Raw genomic sequence first — 19659 nt, 5'->3', positions numbered from 1 at the left:
ACTTGGAGCGGAGGGAACCATTGATCCCCAAGATTACCGCCAACTGGCCAGTCCCTGGATCGCGGCCTCACCCGCGTAACGTCATCGATCGTTCAGGTTGCTTCTAGATTCCCTCAGATACCTTCTTTCCTGCACCTATCCATTATATTGCCTCCATTCTGCCTCCCCTTATTCTAGAGATACAATTAGGCGTAAAAGCCTACCCTGAGGTCGTGTCCTCTCGGTCTTCAATCTCTCAATTGATCGACTCGATCTATGACTTCACGCTAGCGTTGTTTCACTACTACTTAGATACCCCGATCGGAGATAAACGCCACAACATGACTAGTCACCAGCATCTCCGCGGCTCCTGTCAATGTGGGAGAAATCAGTATCAGATTCGACTGCCCGACGACATAACTGACCATGCCCACGTTTACTTGGACACCGGCCGAGACAATCGTACGTCACACTCCGCCTAATATATACTTACAATAGTTGTACTAACCAGAAAATGGACAGGAAGATTTCACGCAGCTCCACTGACAGCCTGGCTTCGTGTCCCTCTAACCTGGTACCAATCTCACACTCAATCCTACTTCCCCGATGAAACACACAGTACCATCCGTCGCATCTTCTCCCCGCACCATGCGCCACATACCCAGCGGGTCTTTTGCGGCTACTGCGGCACGCCACTCACATTCTGGAGCGAGGATCCGCGCGAAGAAGCGGAGTACATGTCTGTGTCCATAGGAAGTTTATTTGGCGATGGCCAGCGCATGTTGGAGGACTTGGAACTGTTGCCTCCGGAATCACCTCCCCATTCTTCTGATGAGGAGAGGGAAGCAGAAGAGGAAGGCGCTGGGCCTGCGAAGGGAAAGGAAAAAGTTGTTGTTAGTCCGGCTACTGCGCAACAAGACACCCGCTCGTCAGATGTGGTCATTCCATCTGGGTCGGCGGTCTCACGGAGTTACAGACATGGCACACTGGGCGGGATCCCGTGGTTCGAAGAGATGGTGGAAGGCAGTCGACTGGGGAGGATGATGAAGACTAGGCGTGGTGTAGGGGTCAGTGATGATCAGTCTACGAGTTTTGAGTGGGAGATTAGCGAGTGGACGAGCGATAGTACGCAGGCGGCGGGGAAACGAAAGCGCGGTCATCATACTAATGTGGAGGATATCGAATCTACTTAGAGAGTTGGTGGTCGATGTCTAATCTGGAGTCTGGAGGCCACTCATTGTGTACTTAGTCGTTGAAGACCCTCTCAAATAAGATCATATCATAAGTTGACTGTAAAGAGCAGAGACGTTATCTCAACTAAACCACGAAGCATGACAGTAGATGCATGTTCGTCCTGCACATCAAGATCGATCACCCAGATCGCTGGTTCACTGCATCCAAACCTAACAGGTGAACAGCAATCACACCGACAAGCCCATTAACCAGTAGTAGATAAATTCAAATTACAACCTAAATTAACTCGGTGCGAACCATTCCCCAGGCGCGCCTCCCGTCACTGCAAAGCTTCCTATTCGGGAATCGCTTCGCCTAAGTTGCCGTACCTTCACAAAAGTGAAGGACAAGTTTGCCTACCTTGCACAACAAAAAACATTTGAGAATCCTCATCCTCTCATTTTCGCCTCTTCTCAAAGACATGGAGGGTGATTGTGGCTCTTGCCCACTCACTCTCCATGCCTTTATTCCGTTGTTCGAGTATCAAAGCTCTTGTTAGGGCATGTTGTTCTGGTTCTCTTTGAACTGGACGGGAACAGCATATCTCTGTGCTGGTGACGCGTCGTCACACAGGGGTACAGACAAGGGAGCTTTGTGCAGAAGGATGCCTGCTGAGTAGGTCTTTGCTTGATAGCTTTAGCCCTTGTTCTACCACAATAGGATAATCACTTACCATGACAATAGGTTGGCTGCATATGTACTCATTTTGGCTTTTGAGATTCGATGCTTCTAAGCTGGACAGACAATATCCCCAGGTCGAAGTGATCTTTGATAGCCCTAATAGACAGACTTGTGTTCTATGGCCTAGAGAGAAGTTCAGACTGGGGATGCGACGACAACCACAGAACATGTCTGCTTGGTTTATGCTTCATGCCTGGAGCCCTAAGGACTCAAGGCATCAGACGGCAAGGACCACGTATAGACCTTCATTGTCTAATTCCTAGTGTGGATATTGCCTGCTCTGTGCCAAATGTTGCCATGCACCTTATATCCTCCAGCTTATGATAGCGCCCACGACGCAGAGGAGTGTGGAATCCGTGGAGTGACTGTTGCAAGAAGTGGCATATCAAAGCCGATTCATTCACAGCCTAGTCAAAGCGCAACAATAAAGACGCATCGAGACTTAGTACTACCGAGCCCTGAGACGGAAGCTATCGTCAGTCAAACTCATCTTGTCCGGAAGCATTTGGAAAAGCAACAAGCTTGGCAGCCTATGACATAAAATGATCGGCCAGTCTTCGAGATAAAGGATTGGCTTAGCTCTCGTGCAGGTTCCCTGCCATAGAGGCCCGGTCATTGGGAATGACGCCAAAGGCAAACAGATATCGAGTTGGCTAACCTAGGACGTCCAGACAGCTCCGTTTTGCAGAACGGATGTTGTCAAGTTCCGACTCCCATGGTTAGTCAAAGAAGTACTGTCCATAACCACTGAGTATATGAGTGGAAGCAAGTGCAGCCTGAGCTCTCTCTACCTTGTGGGTCTTTCTGTCCTTGACAGCCTGCCAGGAGCATATACATGCAACCTGGTAGCCAGACTGGGCCTAGTCACCTGGTATCGGAGACCATTACAGCAGCACACCATACCCTCCCGGTGAATCCTGTGGACAGCCCTCTTGATGCTTGTTTCTTGCCGTCAATCTTTCACTCGCCCGTCTTGTCGTTTTGCAGGGGAACACAGCTTTCGTTTGCTGATTGACCAAACCGGGCAGGAAATGTCTTTCTGACGGTTTTCTCTTGCCCGGCCAACACTCGCTTCTTCCACATTCTCTTCCGCTCCGCCTACTTTCGTTTCTCAGGCATCTTCTGCTTCATCTTGCAGCTTCCGGCTTCTCTGTACTTGTTGAAGAGCGCGCTCGTCTAGCCCTTTTGTCTGCTTGCTTGCTTTGAGACCAAGATCATCTAGCATCTAGTCTTCTCTTCTCATTTCTCGCGCTGTGTTCTGTTTTCTTGAGATTCTAACACACTAATTCCCTCACTGCACTTGCTGTGTTCTATACAACACGCTGAAGGTCGCGTCCATCCTCTGCTGTTCTTGTCTCCATCTGTCATCTACAAACACATCTTGTCTACATCTTCTTTTAAGAAACAACACCGTCATAGTTGCTTCTTACTTCTGTCCCTCTTATTCTCATCTTCAAGCCAGCAGAGGTACTCTCACTGAGACCCCCAGCTGTCTTCTGCACAGACACAGAGTTACGTGTTCTGAGACTACATCGATCTCTTCTACTTCTCTTTTTAAGAGGAACATCAGCATACCTGCTCTTCTCTCCTCTCATCCGCGTGTTCAGAACAGTCGGGATACTCTTGTCTAGGCATTCAGCTTCCTCTTTTACAGACACAGATTTACGTGTTTCATACTACACACTTCTCTGCATCTCTTTTCAAGAACACCAACATAATACTTGCTTGTTGCTTCTCCCCCTGTCGTTTTGACTCCGAAGAACAGTTGAGATACTCTTGTTGAGGTCTTCATTCTCTCTCCTACAGACACAGAGTTACGTGTTGTGAAACTTCATTTCTCTCATACCGTCACAGTGCTTAAGAGTTTCCTTTTACAGACACAGTAAAGTGTTTTGAACTACATATTTCCTCACGTCTCATTCTTGAGCTCAATCTTCATCTGAGTCTGATACACTTATCATCTCATATCTCAACCACGTCTTCCAACACGAAGAACGTTTCTTTCAGATCTCCCCTTGAGGAAGTTATCTCTCCTGCTGAGAACACCAGGGCCACGGGCCGTGAGGATGGTCGTCGGGATATTAGAGGTAAGCTATATCTCCTATTATGATGTTGTTGAAAGTTGAATGCAGTGTCTCCTGTGGGAAGCATCTTACGATGGGACATGGCGTCGGTAATTGTGAGCCTGGTATATTCGTGCCTGAGCTTATGATTCTACGCATCAATGACCGAGCTGTCCTAGCACAAAGGTGTTTCACATTCTTACTGCTCTGTGCTAATTACTTTCTAGGAGCCACACGGAGTGGTTACCCATACACCCGGGATATCAACCCGGCTCAGACGATCGCTTATCCATCGCCGTATAACCCTAGTAGGTACATGCTGTCGGATCATGCAACACTCATGCTAACCCACAAAAAGATGATTCCACTTTCTGGCGGGACGCAGGAGTAAACAAATATACCGCCTTGCATTCCCACCCAGTCCACCCACTTCATATCCCCAGCGGATACACTCAGAACGTTAGCGCAGGAGTCGAGTCGTATTCGCCACAAGGGACGCGTGCAAGGTATGAGCCGCGTAGTGCTATCCCCACTGCTGTAGACAGGCGCCAGGCATTAGCCGAAGAACTTGCTGGAGGTGCTCAGGTAGCAGAGGTGTCTTGCATGCCTCACTACCAACCTCTAATCGAAAGAGCTCGCAATGCACCAGGCTGGGATGACGACCAGCGCGAAAACCGCACTCCTCTCACGCAGCGAGTAACTCGTCTGCCATATGGCCCAACTCTGAAAATCGCATCAGCGGCCGACGAGATCATTATGGGAACAGGCAAAAGTAACCCGAACTATGCCGTTACCCAATTGTCTTACCCCGCGAATCTTCGGTATGTTGACAGGCCAGTGTCAACGGAGCAAACAAGCAGCGAAGACAACGAATACTCTTCAGACTCCTCGCCAACCACCCTCCTCCCAATCACCAAAGATGTCGACCGACCCCCCATCCCCCCCAGAAATGCCACAAGAAGCGGGGTTGGGGGCCAGACACGACACAACAAACCAAAGCCAGCGCCCGAAAACCAGACAGAGCTCTTTTCCGAAGATGCATGTGCGGGCGATGAGCCGCCACTCACGCCACGCCAACAATACATCGAGAGGCCGTCTTCTTCCAGCGCTGGTACACGCAACCAAACGACCACACTAGTGAGAGCAGGAGACTTGACCATCACTTTGTCAGAGCCTGTCAGCCCTTTCCGTGCCTCTATATCTCGCAATACCTCAATGCCAGAGGTCACGGAGTGCGCCACAGCTCACGATAGGTTTCCACCACGATCAGTCTCTCTCCAGCCACTGCGAGGTCTCCCAGCCGAAATCGATAGCCACGGACCTCATACTACCTTCGATGAGATCATCCCGCCCGTCTCAAATGCAACTGCCCGGAAGGTCTTTAGCCTCCGTAGTATCTTGCAGAAGACTCGGGGTGCAGAGAAGAGTCGTGTAGGCCGAGCTACCAAATCGAACTCGCGAAGCAGCAGTAGCGGTGCCGGCAAGACAGCTTTCAAGGGCAGGAAGTCTGGGAAGAACGCACGCAACCCAACGACTTCGCTTGGAGCTATATCAACGCCGATAGTTGTGCCTACTCCCTCATTGTTGCAGCAACTTGGAAGGAACCACATCGACCTTAGCCCAAGCCAAGACACTCCTGCATATCTTCAGCAGGCAGTGTCGACACCGTTCAAGCCCGCCACACCGGAACCGCCGAACCGCCATGCTCCGCCAACATCGTTTGCCACGCACAGTATGAATGCCATGGCTGGGCATCACGAAACCCTGACCATGCCTCCACTTCCTTTGTCTCGCCCTACAGAACCTCACAGACCAGAGAGCAACGCAACTAGTGATGCAGGGATGCAGACCGAACCATCCGCCAACGGTTCGGCCTGGACCTGCGCACACTTCGATGCACTTAGTGATTCCGTCTGCAGAAAAGTCCGAGAAGCGAACACAAGTGCACAAAGAGACCAGTACCTTGAGGTAAGTCTTTCAACTCTTTCTAGATCTTGTACAGATGACTGATGATGTAGATAGATGGCTCTTGAAGTTCAGAAGCTGCTCGTCGACTACCAGCGGCTGGGAGAGGTTGTTGAAGAGACTTCTAAGTTCCTCAACCAGAAGATGATAGAGAGGAAGTCGATCGAGACCAAGCTTCGAGCTATGATGGAGGAGTCATAGGTTAGATTTTGCCTTCTGCTAATCAGTGTGTGAGCCAATTGAGCATAAGTGAAGGATATTTCCAGTGATACTTACCAACAATATGTGGTTCTGTTCCTGTACTTGTCCCTCTTTTCCTTATTCTGTTTCGTTGTCGTCCCACACCTTGCTGAGGTGGGCAGAAAAGAAAGAAGATCATCAAAGGGAAAGAGGAAAGAATGGAACTATGTCAAAGATTTGACAACCCAACTGCTGTGGCCTTGGTATTCATTCGTAGCTTTCTCACGACCTCTTGAGAACCTGATCCTAGTTCTGGTTCGTGTCCTCTCTACTACTGTTCATTATCCGAGCTCAGATAATATGACAGAAGTGGTGTTTGAACGAACGGTGATTCCACTGAAAACACTAAGAACTAGGAATGTGAGCTGACGTACTTGGAGATGTCGATAAGGAACATACCTGACGCGATATGATGATCTTGTGCATGACCACTCAGCCTGACCGGCGCCTGCCGGCCAGGCTGAGGCGTAGTAGACGGAGATGTAGAAACAAAGGCAGTGTGCGATCTGAAGAAGAATTTCACAGGGGCGCGACCAACACAAGCGAGAAGTAGACGCCTCAGGCGCGATGTTCGCATGGTGAATGAGCAAGCGAATGAATGAGAGTGACTCGCCACACTCATCTGGTGCAGACAAGCTCTTTCTCTTTCGCTTCTTTCTCTACCGCAACAAAGCATCGCACTCTCCTTTGTTACATCGACACCCCGGCCAGGCTCCTTCCCTACGTACGCCCCCGAGTCTGACTTGACGCTGGTAGGGTCAAGTAAACTACTAGGTGAGTTTGTTCAGCTCCCTTAACAGTATCGGGTCGACTGTCTTGACCTCTACCATCTTTCGTTCCTTCCATTGTACTGCATCCTCACGATATACACGTCTGCTCACTATCACTTACATTATGATCTTTCCCGTGAGACTTGAGCTTGAGCCTGAGATTCGCAGAACAGCTTCAGTGCCCACTTATCCTTCTGTTGAGCGCCTTGATGATGAGTTACACATGCTTGAGATGCTGACTCTCTCTTGATACCAGGGTCTTATCGAAGCCATCATGGCAAATCACACCAATAGAAGACGAGGAAACCGCAGACAACAGGAGGAGCCCTGCCAGCCAAGTCTGTATTGTGATCCGTCGACTATGCGTCAGAGCACCTTTGGTCCTGAGCTTCCTGCCGTTGCTAGTGCACCTGTGCATGACACTTTCTGCCCTAATCTGCCTCAGGCAAACCATCTCGCCATGCGATTGGATCACCAGCAGAAGGAAGTGGAGAATTGGAACAAAATGCAAATGGAACAGTTCCGTTTTCCAGGCCCTCAGCCGGTGAGTATTCTCGAACTCGAATAATCATGTAGAGAAAGCTTCTAACAAGCGGTCTTTCAAGATGTATGAGGCACCTGGTCTAGCTCCTAATGGGCCTCCACTCAGCCCTGACTCTCGTGCTATGTCACCAATGTACACCATGCCGCCAATGCACTACGCACCCTACGCTTTGCCTGCAACTGGGCCCCTGATTGTGGGTTCAGTGCAGCCCAGAATCTCTGGAGAACGTGAAACATTCCAGGGCCTCAAAGCAGGGGCGAGCGGGAACACCAGAAACTGCTATCCCAGCTCTACTCTTCGTGGAGATGCACCTGAGTTCGTGCCGAAAGCGAAACGCCAAGTGAACGAGGCCCAGCGTTTGGTCCCAAATGCCAATACCGTGTTCATTGTCAGTAGCACCGGTCAACACATGATGCGAGGACGGTGAGGCTTTGGCGACCTTTTCCGGATAATACACTGAGTTGTTATTGTCTTTTGGAGATGCCGAGGGCTAGTCGCTTTGCTATTTGCACACTCACTTAGGTTTCACCTTTGAGACAGACTTCATAAACATTGGAGCAACATGGAAAGCTGGATCTCTGGATTGGGTCTCTCTCACCTGCTGTTTTTCTTGTGGTTCGTCTTCGGTAGAAGCTCAATCGGCTGGGTGCTCTCGCTTACGTGGGACTCTCATGGCTTCATTTCTGCTAGATAGATATCAGCTAATCGGAATGCTAATGAGAATATTACACCCGCTCTGGTTCTGGACCATGACCTTTGATATGACATAGGATTGACTGCATACCCTCCGGCTATATCTGCCACTTTGGGAATGACATTCTGCAATCCTTGCTGGTTTGACTTGATTTCCTAGAGAAGTAAACTTCTTGTCCAATGGTTACTTGAGTATTGTCGCTACTATTCAGCACATTTATCTTATCAGGCTGGAACTATAGCCCCAGTACCGGTTCTATCCCTGTAAACTACGTAGACAGACAGCGAATGATAGAGATCCCTATGACTGTCACACCGGCTGGCTCGTCACACCCCCGAAACAAGCTGAAGGTCTTTTATGCAAGCCATCTTGCATTGCCACTTCATTCTCCCATAAACTCAAGAGGTCAGCGAGCAAAGCTTGTCACTCAAATATACTTCCAATTATCCAGTTCCAAAACAGAAATACTATCTCAATCTCAACAATGATGCTCGAAGGAGTCGCATTCATCACCGGTGCCGCATCAGGTCTATAACTATCACCTATTCATCCCACTGCAATTTTTGAGCAAATCACATTAGACTAATACTCTACAACAGGTATCGGAAAAGCCACCGCCTATGCCCTCGCCCGACACGGCGTCCGCCAGCTCGCCATCGCTGATGTTCACTTCACCGCGACACAGGAAACCGCCCAGGACATCGAGGCCCGCTTCAGTGGAGTGAGAGCGCTCCCGCTGTACATTGACGTGACTGATCCGGTCTCTATTCATGAGGCTGTGTCAGAGACGGTGAAGCAGTTCGAGAGGATCGATTATGCGGTCAATAGTGCTGGGGTTGCTGGGTCGATGGCGTATTCGGGGGACCATGATATTAAGGATTGGGAGAAGACGTTGGGGGTCAATTTGCATGGGGTGTGGATGTCAAGTCGGGAGGAGATTAAGGTTATGATGGGGCAGGAGAAGAGGGGTGATAGGTTAGGGTTTTTCAATTTCTTTAAAAGATGATGATGAGGGGTTTCGGTGTGCTAATGCGTGTTGTGTGCTGTGTTGCTTGCACTACAGTCCCCGTTCATCACGGGGTGTCATTGTCAATGTGGCATCTGCATATGGTCTTGTCGCGACGCCGGTCAATATACCCCTTGTTTCTTATACTGCTGCGAAACATGGTGTGGTTGGGATGACCAAGGCTGATGCTATTATTTACGCGCCTCTGGGGATCAGGATCAATGCTATCTGTCCTGGTTATGTTCAGACACCGATGATCGATCAGATGCCTGATGAAGTGATGCAGAAGGAAGTGGCCAGAGTCCCCGTGGGGAGATTGGCGGATGCAGAGGAAATTGCGGACACTATTACGTTCATGTTGTCGCCGATGAGTAGCTATATGTATGGGTCTGCGTTAGTGGTGGATGGGTAGGTCGTTCTTTTTCTTGGAGGCTTTGCTGGATGGATTCATACTGACGATTATAGGGGATTTATTGCGCAGTAAGATGGGGATGGCTTGTGGGTGTTTGCTGTTGTGTATGTGTATGTTTAGCCTAGGAGGGAGAGTTGGCAGTGGCTCAGACCCTCGGCTTTTATTGCCATTCTGCTCGGCTATCGGGAATGCATGCATGATGTCCAATAGTGTTGATGATGATGATGCCAATGCACAGCTGACACTTCCGCGGGTTGCCTGAAAAATCCGAAAAGCTTTCCCCTTCGGGATGTTTGCTTTCCACGTCTGCTTCCTTTCGCTGATCATAGCGCAAATGCCTGTCAGGATGAGATTCATGAGAGTTTTCACTTTCACTCATCAGCTCGCCAACTCACAGCTGACAGATGACAGATGCTCTTAGGTGACTGGCTACGGCGATGCCGATTTTATGATGGTTTCCATGCTGGCCTGTTCTGCAGGTGGCTATGTGAAGAGAAGCACACCGGAAAATTCTCGGTTTTTGAACGAGTCATGCTAAGACAGCAAATTCAACTACCTTCCAATTTTCCGCATGGACCATAAACATGCCCGATTAAATCCCGTGTTCTGGAACTCGGATAGCGGCCCGATAGCTCGGTCTTGAACAGCCCCTTCGTGGATAGTTCTATCCACAGGTCTACACCGTACGGCTTCTGCGAGGGGCCAGTTCATCATCGGCGACGATCATTGCAATAACTCAGTGGGTCTGAGCAGCAGTTTTGGTCCAGGATGGCCAATCACTCGACGCCCAAGCCCCACAGAAATAAGATCGCCCAATGAGACCGGTGCATTCCTCTTTGTATGGAGTAGTCCAGATCAGCTTCATCGAAGGTTTTCCCTCAGCCCGCCAGCTATGTGAGCTTATTGAGTCATGAAAGCAACAATTGCAGGCGTTCCAATTTGTCGGAACTTTTCGCCAGCATATGATGAAAAAGCCACGGACCCATTCACGAACACGAAGTGGGAAACAAGGCATTGCAATTAGTCCTCGAAAGCAGCAAACTATTTTGCTTCTTCCATGCCCCTTTCGATGAAATGGAACATATAAGGCCGGGTAAGCCACTTGGCTCACCTTTTGGTGTTGGCTTGTCTGGCTGCGGCTGCCACTATAACTGCCTCCATTACTTGGAATGTATTCTTTCGAATTCGGACTGGCCTTATTGGCATCAGTCTTCTCTCTGCTCTCGTGGGCCAATGGCAGCAATCTCCACGTGCGTGCCACCGGTAACACGGTGCGCTTTAATGTCACCTTGACATGGGAGGACTGGGCGCCGGCAGGCATCCCTCGCAAGATGATCCTCATGAACGGCCAATTTCCCGGACCGGCACTGCAGTTGCGGCAAGGGGATGATGTCGAGTTCCTGGTTACCAATCATCTTCCTACGAATACCACAGTGCACTTTCATGGTAGGTTTTGCTTTAATTATGGGCAATAACCGAGACTGACCCCTTCAAGGTATCGAGCAGCTTGACACTCCTTGGTCCGATGGCGTCCCCGGTTTATCGCAAAGACCTATCGCGCCGGGCGACAATTTCCTCTATAAATGGCGAGCGACGAACTATGGAAGTTATTTCTACCATGCCCACACCAGAGGCCAAATTTGCGACGGTCTATATGGCGCGATTTACATTCTCCCGGATGAATCAGTGGAGAAACCATTTCATCTAATCACGAACAACACAAGCGAGCTCCAAGCCATGCAAGCAGCTGAGCGGAGGACTAAACCTATAATGCTGTCCGACTGGCGATTCTTGACTTCGGAAGAACTGTGGAGTGCGGAGGAAGCGACGGGACTAGACGCCATATGTATCAATGCGGTCCTTATCAACGGCAAAGGATCGATCAATTGTCCGGGCCAGCAAGCTTTCAATGAGCTGGCCAGCGCTGAACAGAAGCAACTCATTGGTAACCTAAGCCTAACCGACACGGGGTATGTGTAACACACCTGATGTGTAACCGGTATCTAACAGGTTTATCTAGATGCATTCCACCAACGCTAGTGTCCGCTCAAGGCACATATTCTCACAACTACAGCGCTATGCCGCCTTCTATGTTTTATGGCTGCCGTCCTGGCAATGGTGGTACCGAGCGTCTTCTGGTAGACCCGTCTGTCAGATATGCCAGTTATGACTTGATCAGCGCGGCTGGGGTCTCGATGTTGACGTTTTCCATTGATGAGCACCCGATGTACGTCTATGCTATCGACGGACGGTACATCGAACCTACGTTGGTGGATGCAGTTACTATAGCCAACGGAAACCGCTACTCCGTTCTTGTCAAACTGGACAAGCCTGCCGGTAACTATACTGTTCGCGCGGCGAATTCAGGTATCAATCAAGTCATCAACGCGACTGCGGTCCTCACATACAACACAGCAATCAAGTCCCAGAAGGGCTCTTCGGTGCCTTCAATCGATATCCACGGATCGCCTGTGTCTTCCAACTACACCCTGTTGAACGAGACTACGATCATGCCATTCCCTGCAGAGACACCATCTTCAGAGGTCGCCGCGACCCATATCCTCAGAATCGGCCACTACAATGCTTCCTACCGGTGGACTGAGGGCAACTCTAGTTTCCCACTTTCTCTGGAAGCCGCATCGCCTTTGCTCTTTTATCCATCTACCGCTAAGCCTGATCTCACGGTCAAGACGCTAAATGGAACCTGGGTCGACTTGATCTTCCATGTGAACGGTCAGATCCAGCCTCCTCACCCGATTCACAAGCATAGCAACAAATTCTATGTGATCGGTCAAGGCAACGGCGCGTGGAATTACTCATCTGTGGCTGAAGCGATGCAATATATCCCGGAGAATTTCAACCTTAAGACTCCTCAGATTCGGGATACCTTCATCACTCCGGCTGCGGCGACCGAAGACACGTGGCTGGCGATCAGGTACCATGTTGTAAATCCCGGTGCATGGCTGCTCCATTGCCATATTCAGGTGCATCTGAGTGGTGGCATGGCGTTGGCGTTGTTGGATGGTGTGGACGAGTGGCCTGTGGTTCCAAAAGAGTACCAGCTCTCAGATTCCTGATGGTCGGAGATCACCTATCACTAGTAGTAGTGATGTGAAAAACCTATACTGTATATACACCACATGTTTGTTTATATGATGACTGCATGCTTAACATATTCCCAAGAGGCCTAGTCAATTTAGTACCATTTTAGCTGAAAGATAAGCACCGTCTGAGTGACGTAGGAGTAAGCCACAGGTTTCAATAGAAGGATGATTTGAGATCTGCGTAAAGCATGAGATAGTAAGCCCATCCAATGACGATGATTCCAAAGGAGTTAAAGTCAAATGCTAAGCAACGCGACCATCGCAAGGGATGCTTGATCGGGTTAGGGGTGAGATGCACGTGGACGCGGGGATCGCTGCGCCTCAGGCACCTCGGCCAGCAGCGACCAGCCTCAAACGTTCTCCGAAAGTCCTCACTTCATTCATATTCCGCGCTCCTCGTCGGAAAATCCCAGACATGAAGATCATCAGATAGTTTTGTATTTGCCGTGACACTACTACTACAAAGTGTCTGCTGTACTGTACAAAGGTTGGAACCCTGGCCTCCCCCATCCCCTGAGCTTCGCACTGGTTACCCGATTCAGCTGCACGTCAAACTGGCCCCCGCTATCCTCCAAATCTGGTCAGGTCAGAATGTATCCATACTCATGCTGGATTCTAGTTTGATTAGTCCACAGCGCCACATTGCACTCCGTGCACGCCCCGCCCCTGTCTAGCATTAGACATGGTTTTCTGCGGCAAACCAAGCAAGGGCTGCGGCGAATGCCGGTCTCGCAAAATCCGGTGCGACCAAGCCCGTCCTACCTGTTCACAATGTGCCAAGGGCAACCGGGTCTGTCCCGGATACCGCGACCAACTATCCTTGATGTTTCGGGATGAGAGCCAGCAAGTTATCCGGAAAGCGCGGACCGGGACAAAGGCCCGCAGAGCCAAGTCTTCTAGAAAGACCGACCCTGGTAGTACTAGTACCTGTAGTGCCCCAGCTGCTGCTGCTGCTTCCCCCAGTGGCAGTGGCATGGTAGCTGCTAGTCCTAGTCCAGCCCCAGTGTCTTCCCCGGCAAGCAGTAATCCATCTTTATCGACCGGCGATCTGGAACCGCCTGAGTTCGACGGTCCTGTGTGTCTATCCCCACAATTTGTCGAGCAGCACGCCATACAACAGCCCCTAGTGTTGCAGCCATCGTATCAACCGACCAAAAATGAAGCTATTTCCTATTTCCTTCGACAGAATGCTTGGATCGGATCGTTCTGGTCGAAGATTGAAGCAAATCCCGATATCTTGCGCAGGGCATCGGCAACTAGCCATGACGCCTTGATGACCAGCTTGGCTTCTGTTGGCATAGCAATGGTCTCGCGCATCAGGAAATCTGAACCGATGAAAATAGCCGCAGAGAAGGAGTATGGAAATGCTTTACAGCTCCTCACCACGGCCGTTGCAGATCAACAGCAAGCTAAGAACAATGCAACGCTTGCCGCAGTGCTTATGTTGGCTATCTTCGAGGTAAGTCGACCTTGCTTGATTCAAGTCCTGATCCTAATGTCTTCCAGGTGATTACCAGTAGAGGTTCTCGCTTTATTGACAGTTGGACAAATCACATACGTGGCGCTGTCGCGCTGCTAGAGCTGCGAGGTGTGGAGCAGCTCCAGGACCCAGATGGGCTGCAGCTCTTTTTGCAGCTGCGATATCAAATCGTACGTTCTGAGTCTACTTCGCCCCCAACTCGAACGTTTGACTAACCTACAATGTGTAAAAGATCATAGGCTGTCTCCAAAGGGAGGCGCGTGTGCCCGACTCAGTTCTTCACTGTGTCAAAGTTGCCATGTTTCTTCGGCCGCACACAGTGGCCTATGGTGACCGCTTGATTAACATAATGGGCCGGCTAGCAAACCTGCGGGCTGACATCAAGGAAAAGATTCTAACCGACCGGAAGAAAATGCTTGAATCTGCATATGCCATCGAGGCTGAGTTGATGTCATGGCTCACGTCCTTGCCAGGGAACTTCCCCTATGCCACCATCGAAGATCCCTGGCCTACTCTTAAATGGGGTCCCAAGCCTTATAACAACGTCTATCATGTGTACACCGATTTTTGGATCTGCAACTCGTGGAACCAATACCGAGTCGCACGGATCATTACCAGCGATCTCATTCTGACATGTATCCGGGAATTGAATGCCGGCTCACCCCTACCTGCCGATCTTGTCACGCATACCTCTCAGATCCGCAACACTGCCCGACAGCTCGCCAGCGATATCTGCGCCAGTGTGCCTTATTACTTTACCGATAGTGTCTTCAAGCTCGCCACTGGACAAGCGGAAATGAGTTCCCGCTATGAGATACCCTCGCAACAAGGCTTTGTTCGCGGTCTGGTGCTCCTCTGGCCGCTGTCCATGGCAGCCGCAACGCGAGGGCTGCATCACCCATTACGGCACTGGGCTTTGGACTGTCTCCAGCTGATTGGACATGGCATGGGTATCGATCAGGCGCTGGCATTGATTGAACTCCTGATGACCGAAGATGGTGTCTTTGACACGCTGGCCCTCCCGGAAGACAATAACCTTCTAATCGGCTCGACTGGTGCTAACTTCAGCACCGATAACAGTGGCAAACACTGGACAGGAGCCTCACTAAGTACATATACCGCTCCCGTGGGGTGAGTGTCTGTGACAATACCCACAGTGGCAGGCCACGTGTAAATACTTCCGATTAATATGTCTAAATAGCGTTGACGCGGTGTCTGACATCGTCGCACATACTATATACAGATAGACCTTCACATGAGGTCAACCCTACATAGTAACAAAGATAATACATACTTGAAATCTAATTCAGCTAATTGATTATAATAACTAACTACTCCATGTTTCGGTTCCGTGTGCCGTTCCCAGCCTGTCAAACCTTAGTAGTAGTACAGCATTGTGCCCGATGGTGGCTGTGCCCATGCCAACAGCCTGGCTCAGTCTAAGCCTTACACTGCTTTTCTGCGCAACGCTAAGCCCCTCCCCCGCAACCACACAACAAGCAGAAGGCTGTGCACGGAACCTTCCATCCAATTTCCAAACTATCCATTCATCTTCTTCACAAAGAAGTGATAAGCCAAGTGGTAGTAAGCAAGGGCGGTTCTCTACACAGCCCCCCGCTTCCCCTCTAATATTCCTTCCATTGACTCCGATTTGCCCTGTGCTAGTTTCCACGCCTCATGCCTGCCTGCATACATGTATGCAGTATACCTGCCCCGCTAGCTAACTATTAGATAGTAGGTGATCGAGAACATCCATCCATCCTTGTAAGGCTAGATTATGAATCACCGAACTAGCAACTAGACTACACCCTACTACTACTACTACTAAGCTACTAACTAGACTGCTTACTTTTGCGGTGTATGCAGAATTCTCCCCACCGTGGAATACTCCTAAGTGGGATGTAAGGTTTAACTCCTTACACATTGAGGCAGTGTCACACGGCAATATCGTGGTGGCACATCCACATACTGTGGAAATTTACTGGGCGGAGCAAACCTTCAAGTTGAAAGTCATACATAACATTTTACTACTACCTACTACTATTGCTATCTGCCTTAGGCTCTCTTGGGGTTTTCTGCCTTGTGAGAGTGCAGCTCGCGCTTAGTTCCGTGGATTATGTTGTATGCACGTTATACAATGCTTGTTTTTTTGTTTCGTTGTAACATGATGGGTACGGAATGATGATGTGGGTATGGAACTCAAGGTATCATATTGTGATATGGTGTCGTAAATTTGGAGGATCATAGTGGTACTTAGTACACTGGAAAGTTCCGATGCATTAATTGTTTGAATCTGCCTTGGTGTGCTGTCGGGTCGGTATATATATTTTGTTGGTTGCGGCGCTGGCGTAGGTAGTAGTAGTTATTCAAGTTGCTCAGTTGCTACTTGGTGACTGGCAAAGTGAAGATTTCACCTGGCACTGACATCAGCCTTACTACTTACTTACTTACTTACCTGTTCGAACGGTATTGTGTCATTGTCAGTTTCGACCCGTCACACCTTCCTGCCCTTTTATTCTTTCTTGCTTTCTTCCTCTCTTCCTGCATCCTTTATTTACTATCAACATGCCCGGACCCTTTATGCGAAAGAGCATCGACTCTCTATCCAATCTCGTCAGAGGGAATTCGCTACGACGTCGTCAGACTCAAGATCAAGATCAGAACCAGGAACAAGAGCAGTATCAGTATCAGTACCCAGATCAAGCTCATACTCCAACACCTACAACTAGTGGCCAAGAAGCATCAAATATGGGCCACTCTCATTCTCGTCAGAGCAGGCATCGGTACGACTTCTCCGGCTCCGCGAACAGGAGTCCAGTGTCCCGGTCAACTGGGAAAGCGGCCATGAATAGCAGCCAGACTCAAGATCCCTGGGCCCCTCCGCCGTATGAACCGCAGGCTGCTGCTGCTCCTGCTTCTTCTACCATCTCAGGGAGCAGTGATTCTCCATACTCTTTCCTGCGGGAATTTGATACGATCTTCATCGTGGATGATAGTACGAGCATGCTGACGGGTAACCGTTGGAAGGAGGCCGAGAATGCTATCGCTGCTATCGCGCCTATTTGTACGCAGTATGATCAGGATGGAATCGATGTCTACTTTCTCAACCATCGTCGCCAGGGAGCTGAAAAGGTGAAGGGTGGGTATATGAATATCAGAACGGCAGATGATGTTCGTGAGATCTTTGGGAGTGTGTATCCAAATGGTCCGACGCCTTTTGGCCGACGACTTTATGAAATCCTCAATCCGTACATGCGAGATTTGCAAAAGGCGATCTCGAAGGGTGATGGATCGCGTGATTCGGCTCAACTCATGAAACCACTCAATATAATTGCGATTACGGACGGGGCGTTTACAGATGATGCGGAGAGTCTCATTGCAGGAGTTGCGCAAAAGCTGGACGAGAGGAAATATCAGGCGGTGCCTTGGCAGGTTGGAATCCAATTCTTCCAGATCGGAAATGATGCCCAGGCAAGGGCGTATCTGCAGGAACTCGACGACAATCTGGCCGATATGCAGAAAAAAGACAGTCTCCGTGATATTGTGGATACCGTGCCGTGGAGGGGTGATCAGGGGCAAACGCTGAGCGCCGATGGCATTCTAAAATGCGTCCTTGGCGCCGTGTCCAGAAAGTATGATAAACGCGAAGCATCGTTTCACCGCTAAGGAAGATCGGTTCTGGTCTTCTCGTGCCGCTCGTCCCTTATCATCTACACATTCGTTGCCTTCATGGTTTTGCTTTTCTTCAGCCCTTTTAGGGGTTGGCCAATGGCTTGAGTCTAGACTCTAACCTTCATCTTCTCGACCCTGTCGTTTGTGTAACAGCGGCAGGGGTTGGGATGAAACGCGTTGCAGCAAGCGCCGGGTTGCCGCCGGCTTGCCCGAGACCAGAACCCGTATTAGAATAGGATTTTGTGACTGGTCAATCTTCCTCAGATAGTGAGAATCAAAATCGGTTGCTCTCGGCTTTCTTTGCTTTTTTCAAGTCTGCGTAGAAGGTAATGATTAGCGCTTTATCTGTACTACTTGTGAACTACGAAGCCCAGCTGTGGCCCCCGGGTAGTCCCGCTAAAATGAACTGTCCACGACTCAGTTAAGCAGGGTTAACCGATTGGTTGGTCATATTTTATGGAGAGGTGAGTGCGTCGTGCTAGGTATCTAGTGACAGCCATCTGTCAGAGATGCTGGAGGCTAGTCTAGTCTAGAGGATACGGTTTACTGTCATTAGCCTTCGACTATTTGTTGTCCTCCAAACCTTGAATTTCATGGGAGGCCGATCGATCCTAGTTGCTCGGCAGCCGGGAAGTTAGTAGTCAAGGGACGGATACTGACTGGTCGCCGGGGTGCAGCCAAAGGCGCTGAGCAGGCCATTGGGACTTGATCTAAATGAATCAGCGACGGAGGGAAATTGATTGGTTAAACAAGGCCAGTCAGTCCCCTGGGCGCGTAGACGCGCTGGTCCGTGAGGATGGATCACCGGCCTTGTCCTAGACCCCTGTCCTAGTGCTAGTTCCGTTAGTACGATGGAAACACTGGGTCGGGAGAAGATGAAAATTGACAAATCACCTTCGGCTTGACCGGCGGTTTCCTCGTTTATGTGTTGCAATTCGGCTGGTCGTCGGGACAATGGGGACAACAGGGAGACAATGAAACCGGGGGGAAGATGCAGGAGAGATGCAGCAACAATGGCTGGCGGCTGCAGCAGCAGGATGAAGGGAAGAAGCGACAGGCAGGCAGGCAATCAAGTTCAGCCCTCAGGCTGCCAGGCACAATATCGTATCATTGGGTAAGATTGTTTCTTTTTCTCGAGCACCACCTGCGGGTCTCTCACGTGGTGTGGAGAAATGAGATCGTCGTGTATGCGTAATGTATTGATGGTGTCCCCTCAGGGTCGACTGTTTGTTTTCATCCATTGACAATGGGATTGGAGATCTCTTCATGACTGGCTGAAATAGTGGGCTTGACATGGTGAACGAGTATAGGGTCAAACTTCGGCTATGAAGAATAGCCTTTTTGGCCTGCCTTGCAAGGTATCCAGGAGGGTTTCTTTTACTTTTGTCACTTGGAAACTCACCAGCCTCAAGTGGCGAAGCAAGGTTCAATACGGTACGGATATGTTCAAGCACCAGCCACCGCACCCCCAAAGGGGTAATACAGCGCGGGTCCGTCGTGGAATTTCCACCCGCCCGGCGTCTCTCCAAGCAACGCTCGAGTCAATCCGAGTCAATCAAGTCAACCACTGGATCGGTTTCGTGGCTGGCTGCTTTTTTGTGATCCATCGATATTAATCACTCGGGCTTCTTTCGGTCTCCACCAACTAAGTTCCGACTAGACGGCAGTAGTGGTCCCCATGGACTCCTGTGTACGCTGGTTCGCCAGGAGTGATCAGCATCTTTCCCAGTCTTTGGCCGGTGGATCGAATCTCCCAGGAACCATGCTCGGATCTCATCGTGCCTTTTTTCCCCTTAACCGGCCGTCCCTCTCTGGT

At 50.0% G+C, this 19659-nt stretch overlaps 7 protein-coding genes across 7 annotated transcripts; all 7 read left to right on the top strand.

Annotated features, from left to right (window-relative positions):
* The first annotated feature begins 65 nt into the window (after nucleotides 1–65).
* Nucleotides 66–1277, top strand: BO85DRAFT_408040 (uncharacterized protein). Its single transcript, XM_025657386.1, has 2 exons — nucleotides 66–441; nucleotides 502–1277. The coding sequence occupies exons 1-2, from the start codon at nucleotides 321–323 to the stop codon at nucleotides 1170–1172; spliced, it is 792 nt and encodes a 263-aa protein (XP_025510271.1). The 5' UTR covers nucleotides 66–320; the 3' UTR covers nucleotides 1173–1277.
* Nucleotides 1278–4050: 2773 nt separating this feature from the next.
* Nucleotides 4051–6529, top strand: BO85DRAFT_524417 (uncharacterized protein; the record flags this gene model as incomplete). Its single annotated transcript, XM_025665414.1, has 4 exons — nucleotides 4051–4081; nucleotides 4184–4264; nucleotides 4315–5924; nucleotides 5979–6529. 4 exons carry the CDS (start codon nucleotides 4051–4053, stop codon nucleotides 6120–6122), a joined length of 1866 nt encoding a protein of 621 aa, XP_025510270.1. The 3' UTR covers nucleotides 6123–6529.
* A 557-nt stretch (nucleotides 6530–7086) lies between these two features.
* Nucleotides 7087–8142, top strand: BO85DRAFT_481903 (uncharacterized protein). Its single transcript, XM_025663080.1, has 2 exons — nucleotides 7087–7475; nucleotides 7537–8142. The coding sequence occupies exons 1-2, from the start codon at nucleotides 7206–7208 to the stop codon at nucleotides 7900–7902; spliced, it is 636 nt and encodes a 211-aa protein (XP_025510269.1). The 5' UTR covers nucleotides 7087–7205; the 3' UTR covers nucleotides 7903–8142.
* A 511-nt stretch (nucleotides 8143–8653) lies between these two features.
* BO85DRAFT_463934 (SDR family NAD(P)-dependent oxidoreductase) lies at nucleotides 8654–9587 on the top strand (the record flags this gene model as incomplete). The annotated part of the gene is made up of 3 exons (XM_025661953.1): nucleotides 8654–8696; nucleotides 8769–9144; nucleotides 9233–9587. The coding sequence occupies 3 exons, from the start codon at nucleotides 8654–8656 to the stop codon at nucleotides 9585–9587; spliced, it is 774 nt and encodes a 257-aa protein (XP_025510268.1).
* A 1169-nt stretch (nucleotides 9588–10756) lies between these two features.
* On the top strand, nucleotides 10757–12664 carry BO85DRAFT_443221 (laccase TilA; the record flags this gene model as incomplete). Its single annotated transcript, XM_025658869.1, has 3 exons — nucleotides 10757–11033; nucleotides 11083–11557; nucleotides 11608–12664. 3 exons carry the CDS (start codon nucleotides 10757–10759, stop codon nucleotides 12662–12664), a joined length of 1809 nt encoding a protein of 602 aa, XP_025510267.1.
* A 429-nt stretch (nucleotides 12665–13093) lies between these two features.
* On the top strand, nucleotides 13094–15482 carry BO85DRAFT_431639 (Zn(II)2Cys6 transcription factor). The gene is made up of 4 exons (XM_025658343.1): nucleotides 13094–13178; nucleotides 13311–14150; nucleotides 14198–14341; nucleotides 14404–15482. Exons 2-4 carry the CDS (start codon nucleotides 13374–13376, stop codon nucleotides 15304–15306), a joined length of 1824 nt encoding a protein of 607 aa, XP_025510266.1. The 5' UTR covers nucleotides 13094–13178; nucleotides 13311–13373; the 3' UTR covers nucleotides 15307–15482.
* Nucleotides 15483–16395: 913 nt separating this feature from the next.
* On the top strand, nucleotides 16396–18095 carry BO85DRAFT_454049 (uncharacterized protein). The gene has a single exon (XM_025661188.1). It carries the CDS (start codon nucleotides 16737–16739, stop codon nucleotides 17835–17837), a length of 1101 nt encoding a protein of 366 aa, XP_025510265.1. The 5' UTR covers nucleotides 16396–16736; the 3' UTR covers nucleotides 17838–18095.
* The last annotated feature ends 1564 nt before the right edge of the window (nucleotides 18096–19659 follow it).

This window comes from Aspergillus piperis (genome assembly GCF_003184755.1).
Source record: "Aspergillus piperis CBS 112811 unplaced genomic scaffold BO85scaffold_32, whole genome shotgun sequence".
Taxonomy (NCBI): Eukaryota; Fungi; Ascomycota; class Eurotiomycetes; order Eurotiales; family Aspergillaceae; genus Aspergillus; species Aspergillus piperis.
The sequence above is the reverse complement of the archived record's forward strand: the minus strand, read 5'-3'. Positions and strand labels throughout refer to the sequence as shown.

Bases quoted from the DNA above. Each gene is read 5' to 3' on its own strand.
- BO85DRAFT_408040 (XM_025657386.1), top strand. From the start codon at position 321: ATGACTAGTCACCAGCATCTCCGCGGCTCCTGTCAATGTGGGAGAAAT. The intron at 442-501 runs GTACGTCACACT...GAAAATGGACAG, and splicing joins GGACACCGGCCGAGACAATC to GAAGATTTCACGCAGCTCCA.
- BO85DRAFT_481903 (XM_025663080.1), top strand. From the start codon at position 7,206: ATGGCAAATCACACCAATAGAAGACGAGGAAACCGCAGACAACAGGAG. The intron at 7,476-7,536 runs GTGAGTATTCTC...CGGTCTTTCAAG, and splicing joins GTTTTCCAGGCCCTCAGCCG to ATGTATGAGGCACCTGGTCT.
- BO85DRAFT_431639 (XM_025658343.1), top strand. From the start codon at position 13,374: ATGGTTTTCTGCGGCAAACCAAGCAAGGGCTGCGGCGAATGCCGGTCT. The intron at 14,151-14,197 runs GTAAGTCGACCT...AATGTCTTCCAG, and splicing joins TTATGTTGGCTATCTTCGAG to GTGATTACCAGTAGAGGTTC. The intron at 14,342-14,403 runs GTACGTTCTGAG...AATGTGTAAAAG, and splicing joins TGCAGCTGCGATATCAAATC to ATCATAGGCTGTCTCCAAAG.
- BO85DRAFT_454049 (XM_025661188.1), top strand. From the start codon at position 16,737: ATGCCCGGACCCTTTATGCGAAAGAGCATCGACTCTCTATCCAATCTC.